Here is a 14600-nt window from a genome sequence, read left to right as displayed (position 1 = left end):
ATCGAAGCTAAAAATTGTCAAATTAAATATAATAAAATAAAATGCAATACACATATTATTATTTTAAAGGCGCAGAAAATAATAATAATAATAGCGATTATACTATTATAGCAACCGATACATAGTTAATTTTAAAAATATATTATCAATTATATTAATTATATAATTAATAGTAATATACTAATATTAACGAGATGCTTTTCTAAGTATCTGGCGGTAGGCAATGATAAAATACTATGTAAAAAATAAAAATGCAGACGTTTATGAACGTTATAATATAGCGGTACCTTTGATGTTTGAAATATGCTTAGCTAAGCGTCTGGTAAACCATGATAAAATTCTTAGAAATTATAATGCCATAACGACAGACATTGTCATTGTTCTCATAAAATGCTGACGCCTATGAGCGTTATAATATAGTACTGATGTCGGAAATATGCTTACCTAAGCGTCTGGTAGGCAATGATAACATTCATAAAAAACTTTGTTAATATAAGTTGGATTCATCCCCACCCAATACAGGTTAGTTTATGTTATGTTTCATTACCTCCTCTCTCTGTAGGAATTTTTGACGGACACCCCTGTAGCGTCAATATTAAGTAATTGACTTTGAATATTTCAATGTAATGTGTAGGCTTATCAATGAACATTATCAGTTCACATGAGATTTACCTTACCCTCCAGTAGATGACATCATAGGAGGAGACCAACCATATGGCTACCTCCCCCACCGCTGCCATGGAGTTATAGTGCGCATGCGCACTTTAAACCGCCATTTTGAATGATCTTAACATCCCTACCTAAGTCACCTATTACTCCACCATCGCGGTATCATGCCTCCTCCTTACCTCCCTTTTCCTCCTCTATGATAAGATCACACCTCCCTTACCCTATCTATGATAAGACCACGCCTCCTCCTTACCCTTTTTTTTTCACGACCGGCCTACACGTGGGCCGCCCCGGAACTACCGTTAGGTATTACCTCAGGGCGGCCCACGCCGTCTCTAAAACTCACAACGTGGTGTGACCTCCCCCGTTAGCCGGATCCCAAAAGTCAGGATCCGTTGCCCGGGTTGCACCATTAAATTACCCTACTAGTATTTTTGAAATCAGGATATTTACTGCGGTAATCATTTTCTACTTGAAGCAAATTTTTTTTTTTTTTTCATTTGCACCTAAAAGATAGGTCATCGGGAAAAATTTTTAAATCATTTGAATTAATTAGTTTTTTTTTTTCAATTGATAGAAGAATTTCGATTCTCTACTTAGATTTTTTTTTCTTGGTGTAACGAGTTATATACCTAAACCTATTGTCTATGACTATTAATTTCTTAATTGTTTAGCGTATTCTTATACAAACGCGCTTTTGTTTGATTTTATTTTATATTTTCTGATCATGGTGTAAGGAGCTAATAATACCCTACTTAACCTCCATATCGTCTGTGTATAGATACTCTTTTCTCTCCTACTTATGAAAGTAATAAGAGAAGTGAAAAAATAGTCAGCAGTTACAGGGTTTAAGCTTAAGAAGTGACTGATAAGAAGAGTGAGATTAATTTATGAGAAATGGGTGGTGTGTTATCTGACTTCTTAAAGGGAATGAAAGCTAGAGATGAAGATAAAAAAAATACTAATAATGATAATCGAAGGCTTTTTAATGAAATCCAAGAGAGCTTAGATGACCAAAAAGATTTCTTTTAGTCTAAATTGTTTAATAGTTTAGTGTATGCAAATACAATAGTAATAGTAATAGTTTCATTAATTAGTGTATGCATAGTATACTTGTCTATGAGTGTATGTATTTCGGATAAAATAAAATAAATGAGTTTTAATTAATTAATAACTCATTTAGTTATCAACTAGTTCATTATCTTGTTTAATTAAAAATTTACTCAAAATGTTGTAAATTTTTCATCGAAAATGAAAACGCATAAATAATCTATGGAATCAAATTATAAATTTCAAAATATGAGTTCTGATTAAGATTCTAAATCAAGTTCATTAAATTCAAAAATCGAACAAGAATCACGATCAAATTCTCCTATAAAAAGCCATTAATCTAATAGTTCAACATCTAATGAAAATGCTTTTATTGGAGAAATTAAATTAAAAAATAAGACTTTAGATATAAGCGTTTCTAATCGCTCAGATGATCCTCCACTACTACCAGGTGAAAAAGTTCAGGGTGTAGCTAGAGACGTCACATATCTATGTCCATTTAGTGGTCCAGCTAGAGGTTGGCTTTCTGTAACCAATTATAAACTTTTCTTTAAAACTTTAGATCGTGATACTCAGTTAATAATTGAAATACCATTAGGAGTAGTTAGGAGAGTTAAAAAATTGGTGGTCAATCAAGTCGTGGAGAAAATTCATATGGAATAGAATTATTTTGTACAGACATGAGAAATTTACGTTTTGGACACAAACAAGAAAATCATTTAAGGCGTAATGTGTTTAAAAACCTTCAACAATTTGCATTTCCTTTTTCTCATAATATTCCATTGTTCGCATTTGAATATACTGAAACATTTTCAGAAAATGTTTGGAATGTTTATGAACCTATTGCTTAACTTAAAAGAATGGGTGTCCCAAATGATACTTAGCATATTACTAAACTAAATGATGGCTATGATCTTTGTGAAACATACAGGGTACGTTCCATAAGTAATGCGTCGCATTTTTTTTAAAGAAATTTATTGAACGAAATGGTACAATTACTTAATATTCTTCAAAGTAATGTCCTTCAGCATTAATACACTTAATCCAGCGAGATTTCCATGCAGCCTACGCGTCCTGCCACTCCTCAACCGGGATGCTGTCAAGAACCCTCGTCGTGGTAGATTGGACGTCCTCTATCGTTGAAAAACGGGTTCCTTTCAAATCTTTTTTCATAAAAAAAAGTCACAGGGGGCCAGGTCGGGACTGTAAGGAGGCTGGGGCACCGTTGCGACACCGATCCTGTCCAGGTAGCTGGTGACAACGAACGAGGTGTGTGAAGGCGCGTTGTCGTGATGCAGCCGCCAGTTCTTGCTGATCTCCTTTCGGACGCGCGTCACTCTGCTATTCAGTTGAATAAGCACTTCTTTGTAAAACTGACCGGTTACAGTCTGTCCAGTTGGCACAAACTCCATATGCACTACCCCCCTTTTGTCGAAGAACACAATCAACATCGATTTTACCCGCGACTTGCTCATCCTGGCCTTCTTCGGACGCGGCGACTTGTCGGTGTGCCACTCCGAACTTTGGCGCTTGGTCTCAAGATCATATTCGAAAACCCAAGTTTCGTCTCCCGTAATGACGTTATCGAGAAAACTGGGATCAGCGTCAGTGAGATCGTTGAGTTCTTGACACAACAGCACACGATTTTGCTTCTGATCGTTAGTCAAAATCTTCGGTACGAGTTTCGCGCAAACCTTGCGCATTTGAAAATCTTCCGTAACAATGCGGTAAACGGAGGTTTTAGGAATGTCTAATTTGTCTGCCAATATTTGCAAACTCATTCGGCGATCAGTGTTTAGTAATTTTCGCACACGGGCGGCATTTTCGTCACAGCGCGACGATGACGGGCGTCCTTCGCGGTGTTCGTCGGCGACCTCTTCTCGACCTTCTGTAAACTTCTTGTTCCACCAGTTCGACTGCGATCTTGACAGGCAAGCATCCCCGTAAGCCTCTGCAAGCATTCCGTAAGTCTCGAACGACGTCTTCTTCAGTTTCACACAAAACTTTATCGCATATCTTTGTTCCAAATATTTCTCCATCGTAACCACGACGAGGTGCTCGCGCAGAGCGTCACTAAAACGCACGTCCTACAGCTTCAAGGTCACAGAGCGAACTGTTCTTGGAGGCGATGCGTAGCTAACTTCCCCCTCCATCGACTCCCGCTTAGAGCTAGTCGATCGGACGAATAGTCGCTTCAGAAAAAAATGCGACGCATTACTTATGGAACGTACCCTGTATCCTGCTATCTTAGCAGTACCAGCTGGAGCAACTGATGAAATAATAAGAAATACTGCAGCCTTCAGAAGTAGAGGTCGAATACTTGTATTAGGCTGGTTACATTCTGAATCTCAAGCTACTATTACAAGAGCTTCACAGCCTCTTGTCGATGTTGGAGGAAAACGTTGTCGTAACGATGAGAAAAATACACAGCTCATAGTTAATAAAAATGCACAATCTCATAAGCTTTATATAATGGATGCTAGACCTTGTACTAATGCTATAGCTAATAAAGCTAAAGGAGGTGGTTATGAACCTGAAGATGCATATCAAAATGCGGAACTAATATTTTTAGATATTCGCAATATTCACGTAATGAGAGTCTTTGAGAAAATTAAAAGAAATTTGTTTCCCAAATATTGATGAAACCAAGTGGCGGTCTGGGATTGAATCAACATATTTGTTAAAACATATCAAATGTATTTTAGCTGGCGCTTGTCGTATTGTAGACCTAGTAGAAAATCATAAAACTTCAGTTTTGGTACATTGTTCTGATGGTTGGGATAGAACAGCTCAGCTAACTGCTTTAGCAATGTTATTATTAGATCTTTATTATCGAACTAATAAAGGATTTGAAATTCTTATTGAAAAAGAATGGTTAAGCTTTGGGCATAAATTTCAACATAGAATTGGCCATGGCGATGATCACCATTCACATGCTGATAGGTCTCCTGTTTTCCTTCAGTTTATTGATTGTGTATGGCAAGTCACATGCATGTTTCCAAATGCATTTGAGTTCAATGAGTTATTTTTAATTACTATCATTGATCATTTATACTCTTGTAGATTTGGAACTTTTCTTTATAATAGTGAAAAAGAAAGGATACAAAAAGATTTGAAACAGTATCACTTTAGTCTTACATAAACAGTGATCAAGACTTATATAAACACCCTCTATATTGGCCACAACAACATGCATTAGAATCTGTACATTCTTTACGATATATCAAAATGTGGAAAGGTCTATATTGCCGTTGGAATCAAAGCATGAGACCTCAGGAACCAATTTATCAAAGAACGAGAGAGCTCTTCCATATGAAAACTCATTTAATGAAAATATCGGATGAGTATAACAGAGAACTAAAACATGAAGCCACTAGAAATAGTTCAACTACAACACGATTAACTTCTCCTATACATATTTAGTTCACTTCAAAATATATTCAGTTATTTAAAATTACGAATTAAACACAATATTAATAAACAATTGTGTTTTAATAAAATTATTTTGAAGCTATTGATTTTGTAAATAGTTATTTAGTGTAAGTTATTAATTAAATTTGAAAAAAAATATGTAAACATTTTTTTAGAACTAATCGTCATTAGTTTTTATTAATAACTATATATATTTTTTGTTAAACTGTAAAAACATTATGGTCAAAATAATTCTGTGGTAAAACTTTTTACTAGAAAGTACTTTTGAAGTTCATTTATTTAAATATATTTTTTTATTAAGATATTTATATCAATTTATGATCATTGAATTTNTTAAATATATTTTTTTATTAACACATTTATATCAATTTCTGATCAGCGAATTTGACTAGAAGAAAATAAAATAACTTATACAATAAAATAGTTAATCGTTAATTCGTCAAGAAAAAGTAAAAAATTTTAATCTTTAATCATATAAAATTTTATTTGTTTTTAATGAAGTTTGTATGCTTTGAATAGTAAATTTTAACTTTTGGTGACGTCATAAAAAAAATTGTTTTCAAATCTAAATTTAATAATGTCAATACATTAAATTCTAATTTTTGTTTCACAAAAAAACTTTAATTTAGTTTAAATTATTAATATTTGCACTATTTCAGTATAAATTGCAAAAAATTTTATGTGAAATTACACATTTAGAATTTAAAAGTATGAATAATTATTTTCTTAAGTAAAAATATCATTGTAATGCATTTAAAAACTATATTAATCTTTTGTTCATTTTGTTTTTTTACCAGCATAAAAGTAAGTCTATTCAAATTTTTATTTATTTATTCATTAAATATGATAAATTTATATTTAAAGAGCGAGGGACTTAATGTACGTCAAATAGATTTCTTTGAAGCTTTGATATTGAGTCGTAGATATGGTGAAAATATTGATATATTAAAACATGCATTATATTGTCATGAAATCAAAGAAACTTACAATGATTATAAACTTGAAGGTAATTTATAATTACTATCATTTTTAGCTTCAGTTATAATGACATAATGTTTTCTATATATCCGTAAATTAAAATACTTTGTTTACTTTAAAATTTATTTAAACTATAAAAGCAAAGAAATACTCAATTTGAAATACTATAAAAATATACTTACAGCTTTTTATAGTTGAGTATTTTAACATTTGTTACCTTTAATTAATATTTTTAACCCAATCCAACCAGACCAGACTACTCATTTTTTCAAAAAAAAAAAATTGTATTATAATTTGCTTCAAACTTATTAATTTCCATATCAACGGTTTGATAAATATAGTTCAGTTAAAAAAAAACTAAGCGATATGGCGAAGACGGTATCTTCGACTAAGCTTTCGCAAACGGCAAAGGCAATGAGATTTAAAATATAACGTGATGGCTATCAAAAACTGTGATAGATTGTGAAAAAAAGTGTAGAACGAAGCTCGAACTTTAAATCCGATTGGAATAAGATCGCTTATTTAAGCTCGACATCGCCTAGAAATTGATGTTTTAAGTGAGGTAAAAAATAATGATGGCTAATGTTTTCTTAAAAATGTTACGGTGAATAAACAAAAGAGCAAGTTTAGTTTAATTTATGTTTAAAATCTGTATAGAAATTTTATTTAGGTCCGCCGCCTATCACTGCACCCGGAACAGAGTCCCACGGATCTTGGGTGAATACTCGAGAATATCTGCCCAAACCAAGGACCCGTACAGGAGGACGAGTGTACGATTTTGATTAGAAGCTTGCGCCGCGTCTCCCTTTTATTTTCCACGACCGGCTTATAGGCTGCCCTGGAACTGCTGTTAGGCATTACTTCAGGGCGGCCCACGCCTTCTTAATAATTTACAAAACACGAAAATAAGAACCTAAAGCACCAGCCTAAACCAGCGCCTTAGGTCCTCCTGTACCGGGCAGCGTGGCTGCCTTTGTCTTAGGCGTTCCGCTTCCTCCTTCTTTTTCAAGACGGAATCAGCGAATGCCTGGACGAGCAACCACACATCTCGGCTAACTAACATCAGGTCCACCATGGACCCAACTTGGAAAGTGGACCCTTTTTTTTTTCAAGACTTGCAGTCGAAGCGCCTCGTCCTCATCGAAAGTTCCGGGTATGGTAGACGCTTGGACCACGGTTTAATCTTTTTCCAAGAGGGATAAACCTTCAAGTCGTCGATCATCTTCTCGAAGTCAACCACGTCGCCCTCCGTTAATGATCGCGTCAGCCAATCCACTTCATATCCTCGCGGCTTCCTTCGCACTGCATCAGTAGCTTGTCTTGGAGCAAGTTCACTCTTTACGGCAGATTCCGAAATTCACGTCGAGCTTCCTTGCGTTTTACTTGCCACCATGGGATTTGAATTCAACGTTGCCTTCACCTAGGAAGTCGCCTTGCCAGGATATGTGCCCACCCGCCCATTATATCACATCTCTCAAGCGCTACCGTCTATTCGACACTTTAAAAATGTATTATATCACGATTATCGTGCATTTCTGCAGAGTTAACGAATGAACGACTTGTCTGCGACCGCTTATTCGTCAGCCCAAATTAATGGATTACTTATTTAGGGGATAACCAACATATCTCCAGGTCGTTTCTCTATCCACAATCTGAAGATATGCCGGTTCCCCGAGCTAGAGAAACTGCATTCTTGCCGACGTCTCGTAGCCCCAAAGAGCCTGAAGACGCCATTACTGTAGTGCAGTGAAACGAGTTGGCGACATCTTCGCGATCATTAGAGCCATGGTATATCATCAATGATTGTGGTATATCATAGAGTCCGACGTTCTGTATGATATATACAGTACGATTTTTTTACGGTCAGCTTTGTAACTGAATTGACCGCTGCATCGGTGATGTTGGTGGCAGTCATTTAATATATATGCACAAGTATATCGCATATCGCGAAGAAAATTGAATAGTCTTTATTATTATATATTGTTGACGAAAAATACTGATTTATTATTCACTATACGAATAATGGTCAAGCATACCTTATTAACTCGTATAATAACAATTAACATCCGATATAATTGAAGGCGACATCACCACTGCGTTTAGTCATCTGATGTATTCATCCCAAGTGCGATAGTATAAAAATATATAATCATCTTTAAAGCCATAAGGCACAATTTCTGTTTTTAACAAATCTATGTTTTATTTACAAATTAGGTAAATTAACATTTTATAATTTTATTTTTAACGATTTTTATCTAAATATGTACATGCTGCATATAAAAATAGCGAATATAACGTTTAAAATTCGTATTTACACTTAACCGTATAGCTTACATTGTATTAAGTCAGTTTTAAGTTTTATTACGCCTCTATCTTTAAGACTTTGTGAAGGAGCAGGAGATCCCCTCCCGCCTTAGGATACTTTACGTTGAGTTTCGCCGTTTTCCCTCTCATTGCATTATGTTAGTTTACGTCAGACTCACTCCCCCCCAGGAAACACATATTCACTAACACCTTATCATTGGGTCATTGTGAAAAATTATGTAGCATGATATTTTAATTATCCTCTATTTAAGATATTCATTTTTTATAGATGGAATCAATGTAAGAATTTTCAAGATTTTGAATTTTTTGGTTAAAGTTAAAAAGACAGGCGATGAAAAAAGAGTAAATCACATCTTAATTAGTTTATTAACCTTTTAATCTGAATCATTTTTTAAATTATTTATCATTCATAAGGTGGAAAAACTTGATATAAATGAAGTCGAAATAATCTCAAATATATTCAGAAATCTTGACACAGACAACGATGGCTTGATAAATAAGGAACAGTGCAATACATTGATTGATTCTATTTCCTACTGTGTATATACTGGAAACGTAATTATAAAATTATTTAAAAACTATAAGTTCCTAAACTCCTTTTCATAATATTTCTATGATTTCAAATATTAAATATAACATATTTTATATAAAGGACACTGCGAATCAAAAAGTAATTTTATATACCATTTCTACGTTTAAAACTGTATTCAAATCAGCCATAAGTATATCTTTTCAATGTATTTCTAATCACTACAAAACTTTATTATGAATGTTAGTTGATTTTCACATACTTACTTTTCTAGATGAGTGATCGTGGTTTAAAAATTGAAATGCGCTGTGCTGTACAATTTTGACATCGATTGGACGAATCTGCCCCTGAATTCGTTTAGATATGAAAAAAATTTATAAAAAATAATCTTAATTAATTATTAAATCATTATAATGCCATTCTTATACAGCACGGGTGCACAAATTTTCCAAGGAAAATAAGGTAGTGGTAATGTAACATCCTTTATATAGCCCCGACTTAACGCTTTGTGATTTCGGCATGTTATCGAAACTCAAGGAATTGAAGTTGAAAATTCAGCTCAAACCAAGAGATAGTCGGATCCATGTAGGCTTTTTTCAAATCCCTTAAAGTAAATGCGTTTGCTAAATGTTTCAAAAATTTATTTCGAGGTGGAACTGTTGCATGATGTTGGGAAGGGATAAGGAGGTGCTTTGAAAATGAATAATATTAATTTTACATAAAATTTTTTTTTGAATTTTGTCGATTTTACTCTGTTTTTTATGAGTACCCTTTGTAGATAAATACAAGTGAAGTCAACCAATTTTTAAATTGTTTAGTTTAAGTTGACAATAGGGCTACGATAAATAAGTAAAATCATATATTAATTAAGTCGATGATCCTTTTTCCTGAATTATTAAACAATTATTTTTCATTATTTAGGTGAAAAAACTGGATATAAATGAGGTTCAAAGAATCTCAAGTGAATTCCGTAATCTTAACCTAGACAACGATAGCATGATAAGTATGGAACAATGCAATCCATTGATTGATTCTATTGGCTGCTCTGACTCTAGTAGAGGAAGCGTAATTATAAATTTATTTATAAATATTTATAATTAATTACACACAAGTTGCATTGTCCGAGATTTTTTCTCTTTACCCAAAAATAATAGAGTCCACATTGATTTTGAAAAAATAATTAATTAAATCATAAAATTATATTCACACGAATGATAACTAAAAAAATGCAGTTTTCTTCACAATAATTTTAAAAATACTTTTATTTTCGATTTTTAATAAAGCTCACGGCAAGAAAACTAAAGTTACGTTAATTTTACTGGATTAGCCAAAAGCCAACATTACTTATGACAAAAAAAAATTTAAGATATCATTAAATTAATTTTTTACAGTGTGATTTATTAAGTATATTACCTCTCATTTTTCGTTAAATAATGATTTTTTCATAAAAAAAAATTATAGATTAAAATTTAACCCTTTTTTATGATCTATTATCAAATTTAAGTCTATTGAAAGAATAATCATCACAATGTTGATATAGTATAGTTGGATCTAGTAGAAATAGTGATTAAAATCACTATCATAAAAAACGCTCCGATATCGATTTGGGTGCATATTTTCGAAAATCAATTTTTAGAATGCTTAGTTTTAGAATTACAGTTTTTGGTAAAATCATGTTTGAAAGGATCCATCACTATAAAATATTAATAACATCCATAAATATTAAAGTATTAAGAGAACTGATTTTGGTCAATGAATAATACAATTTTTTTCAATTTTTATGATACTCAAAGCAATTTGATGTGGAAAGTAGAAAAGATCATAGACTTTTGTTATAACTTCAAATTCTTTTTGTCTAAATTTTTCATTTAAATTTTTTAACAAATTTCGCTAATTTTCATAAATTTTCTTTAACATTTCTTGCATTTAATTTTTTGGGATTCTTATTTTTTTTTTTTTGAAAAATTATGCATTGACCAATAAAAATAGTAGTTATTATGACTACTATTTGACATTAGCCTTTTATAAAATAATATTCAAAATTAACCAACTATTGATGGAAGTTTACTAGTTAGTTTGAGGTTACACGTTACACTTTGTAGTTGACTAGTGATAAAACTAACAACTTCCGTGTCATCGCTATAAAATCACTATTGATTATTTCCGATATTATAAAAAGAGTTACTTTTAGTAAATTAAAAATACTTAAAAAATAATTCTATACAATTATTGGTCAAATAAAAATTGTTTCGAATACAAAGTAACATAAATTTAATTATATGCCAAACTTTGATATTAAAGCACCACATGTTAGTGAAGTCAAATAGAATCCAAACTTTACAGGTTATTTGTTTAAATACAAAAAAAAAAATTTCAGGGTTACTATTAAAATTTGGAACTTGAAAAATAAATATATTTAATAAATGTATTACAATAAACTATTTTGCATATTTTAGGTAGTAACACTGAACGAAAATAATAATGAAAATCTCAAAAAGTTTTTAGTTAATATGAAGAAAGAATTTAATGATGCGAGTAATTATTTAACAAATTATAAAATATCGATATATTTTTTTATACTATTGTATTTTTAGATACAACATCATTCACTTTAGGTGAGGTTCTAATAAAAGTATTATTCTACAAGACACAATTTAAGAATACTGACTTTGATACACGTTATGAAATTCATCATATACTATATCAAATTTCACAATTGTATTCTCCAAATTCGATATATCATTTAAATACGTTTTACAAATATTAAATGTATTACAGTAGGAAATATTATTTTTAATAATAATAAATAGTATTATTTTTTTAAACTTTCAAATACGCTATTTTTTTTTTTTTTGCTATTGCAAAAAATTATAAAAATTGTAATCCCTAATTAAAAAGAAATACTGGTAGAAAATCGGTGACGTTATATTTTTAACTATAGTAATGTATTTTCCTAGAATAAACATTAATAAATAAATATGCTTATACAATAAATCTTATAACACCTACATATATGATTAAAAATATATTAGTTAACACATAAATATGTATAGAGAGTGATTTATTATTTATCATTAACTATTTAATTAATTTAAAATAATATGGACACAAACAAGTTGAGAAGTGGTGAGTAGGCATAGCTAGGGTATGCATGTTCTCCCAAGTTTTCTATTATCCCTCCAAGAAATTCATGGAAATTGAATGAATTGTTAGATTTTATTACTTGAGCAGCCAATAACTTCAATATATATATGTATAAGTATTGATTATTCGTTTTTAAATTATATATATTGTTATGTAACTGTTGTATTATGCAAGCCTGCTAAGGGAAGGTATAATAAATAAAAGAAATAAATGAACAGTTTGTTTAAACATAGTGATTTAGAATTTATTATTATATTAAATCACTTTACTTTATAATGTAGAATAATATATAGTAACAAAAATCGAGTAAAATACTAAGACATATAATAAAGATTTAAAATTAAGATCTTTTTTATATGTCCAAGCGTCCCTCAATCAGCACAATTTTACCAGTTGATTGTCGATGGACGATAATCACACGATGTAGAATGACACTTATTATAATATCATTCATATATAAAATAACTATAAGAGATACTTAACAACATCTATATTACTTTAAAAGTGAATTTAAATTATACAGTAGCAAAGTTTCGTGTATCTACGATTTTTTTTTATTTTCTTTTTCTTTATTATAGCAAAGAAAGATATAGCTATACAGATTTTAGTTAAGAAAAAGACAATTTAGCTACAAAAAAAAACTACATAGTAAAATAATATTAATATGAATTTCTACTCACGAGAGGAGACTACAGTAATAATGTTTATTGAAGTTATTGAATCTAAATGAGATAAAAATCAAATAAGTTAAACATTTTTTTCTAACTCAAAAAGAATTAAGGAAAAATTTAGTGCCACAGGCGTGAAAGACCCAATTGTTACCATCTCAGAAACTGTACGTCGCATTCGTCATTTAACAAAAATAAAAATTTAGGTTGTTCAAATTTTAAAGTTGTTTTTTTCGACTTCAAAAAAATAAAAAAAAATTTAATATATTTAACTTTTTATACTATGTCAATTAGATTAATATAATATTTATGAAAATCAGTGTAATCCCCTTATAATAAAATAAAATACAAAACCAAGAATTTAAACACAAAAATAGCATATTTTTGAATACGGTAGCTATTTTCACCATAATAAAGTATATTACATTAGCTTTAATTTAAAATATATATAAAAGTGTCAGTAATTCTGGAACACTTTCAAAAATTAAGTAGAAAAGTTCATTTTTTGTAAAAAAATTGTCATTTTAAATCCCTCACTATGGACAGGTAAATGGTCAAATTTATAAAAAAAATACATCAAATGGTAAGTAAAGAGATTATGCATCTATAAAACAAACAAATTATATTGATTTGATCATTTTTGAAAAGTTATGTCAGTTTCAAGTAAAAAAAATTGAAAAAATTTTGAAAATTAGGGATTTTTAAATTTGTAATTTTTTTGGAGGTAACCCCCCATTTAAGGGGAACGAGGAAAACTTTTTCAATTTTTGAGGGTAATGTCTTCGACTAGAAACGATTTGTAATCTTTTGACTTATCGTTGAAAGAAATCGGTTCAGTGAGAGCTGAGAAAAAGTGGTAACAAACACAAAAAAAAAAANTAATACTAATGACACAAAGGCACTGATATAAACAAATAATAAATTATACAAGTGATTCTTAGAAAGATAGATGAACAAACATTATATTTATCGGCTAATTGAAACGGCTGATGATAATGTTGAATATTGAAAGGATCAATTGAAGTCGAATGTAAGTAGCTGACCAATGTGTACAATATGCTGTAAATGGTATTGTGATGTATCTCAGAAAATATATAGACCCAACGGCGATAAACTGAATGCACAGGGTATGACATCGCAAAGGTGGTATTTTTCTTTTACAGCAAAACGAATACAAAACTAATGGCTCGCAAAACACTATAGAGCTTATAACAGAAAAAGTGTTAAGATGGTGGCGACAATGCAGACATAGAGAGAAGACCGACAAAAACTCGATGTAACACAACAATAACATGAATAATCACAATTTCTTGACAGCATATTCAACCGATGTGTATCCAACACCATACCTTATTAAAAAATGATCAAATCAAAATAATTCATTTGTATATGGAAACTTTAGATATTTCTCTTTGTTTTGATATACATTTTTTTGAAAATCTGACTCTTTACACACTCATAGTGAGGGATTCAAAATAGCAACTTCTGCACAAAAATTTAACTTTTTCTACTTAAGTTATGAAAATGTTTCGGAAATCAGCGAGCTTCAAACATATGTTAAAATAAATCTATTGTTATACACTATCAGTTAAAACAAAAATTGTCCAGACACCTTTTCTTCTAAGAAAAATGGCCGTCGAATTTAACGAAAAATGATTATAATTGTAAAAATTTTTTATTAAATTCAGGTGAAAATAAAAATTATTTTTCCTTTAGATTTATGATTTATGATTTGTAAAGCAACGTGTTACCAAAAAATTTGGAATATTATATACTGTTAGTAACATAAATCAAGTTAAAAAATT

General features: G+C 30.8%; 1 protein-coding gene and 1 pseudogene across 1 annotated transcript; both read left to right on the top strand.

Annotated features, from left to right (window-relative positions):
* Positions 1-1941: 1941 nt before the first annotated feature.
* LOC126905973 (myotubularin-related protein 2-like) lies at positions 1942-5142 on the top strand (annotated as a pseudogene).
* A 690-nt stretch (positions 5143-5832) lies between these two features.
* Positions 5833-11816, top strand: LOC126905984 (uncharacterized). The gene is made up of 7 exons (XM_050686203.1): positions 5833-5955; positions 6016-6157; positions 8723-8796; positions 8869-9009; positions 9905-10048; positions 11440-11518; positions 11578-11816. The coding sequence occupies exons 1-7, from the start codon at positions 5899-5901 to the stop codon at positions 11748-11750; spliced, it is 810 nt and encodes a 269-aa protein (XP_050542160.1). The 5' UTR covers positions 5833-5898; the 3' UTR covers positions 11751-11816.
* Positions 11817-14600: the final 2784 nt, after the last annotated feature.

This window comes from Daktulosphaira vitifoliae, unplaced genomic scaffold, assembly GCF_025091365.1.
Source record: "Daktulosphaira vitifoliae isolate Bord-2020 unplaced genomic scaffold, ASM2509136v1 Scaffold_4, whole genome shotgun sequence".
Classification (NCBI taxonomy): domain Eukaryota; kingdom Metazoa; phylum Arthropoda; class Insecta; order Hemiptera; family Phylloxeridae; genus Daktulosphaira; species Daktulosphaira vitifoliae.
The sequence above is the reverse complement of the archived record's forward strand: the minus strand, read 5'-3'. Positions and strand labels throughout refer to the sequence as shown.

Bases quoted from the DNA above. Each gene is read 5' to 3' on its own strand.
- LOC126905984 (XM_050686203.1), top strand. From the start codon at position 5,899: ATGCATTTAAAAACTATATTAATCTTTTGTTCATTTTGTTTTTTTACC. The intron at 5,956-6,015 runs GTAAGTCTATTC...TTATATTTAAAG, and splicing joins GTTTTTTTACCAGCATAAAA to AGCGAGGGACTTAATGTACG. The intron at 10,049-11,439 runs GTAATTATAAAT...TGCATATTTTAG, and splicing joins CTGACTCTAGTAGAGGAAGC to GTAGTAACACTGAACGAAAA.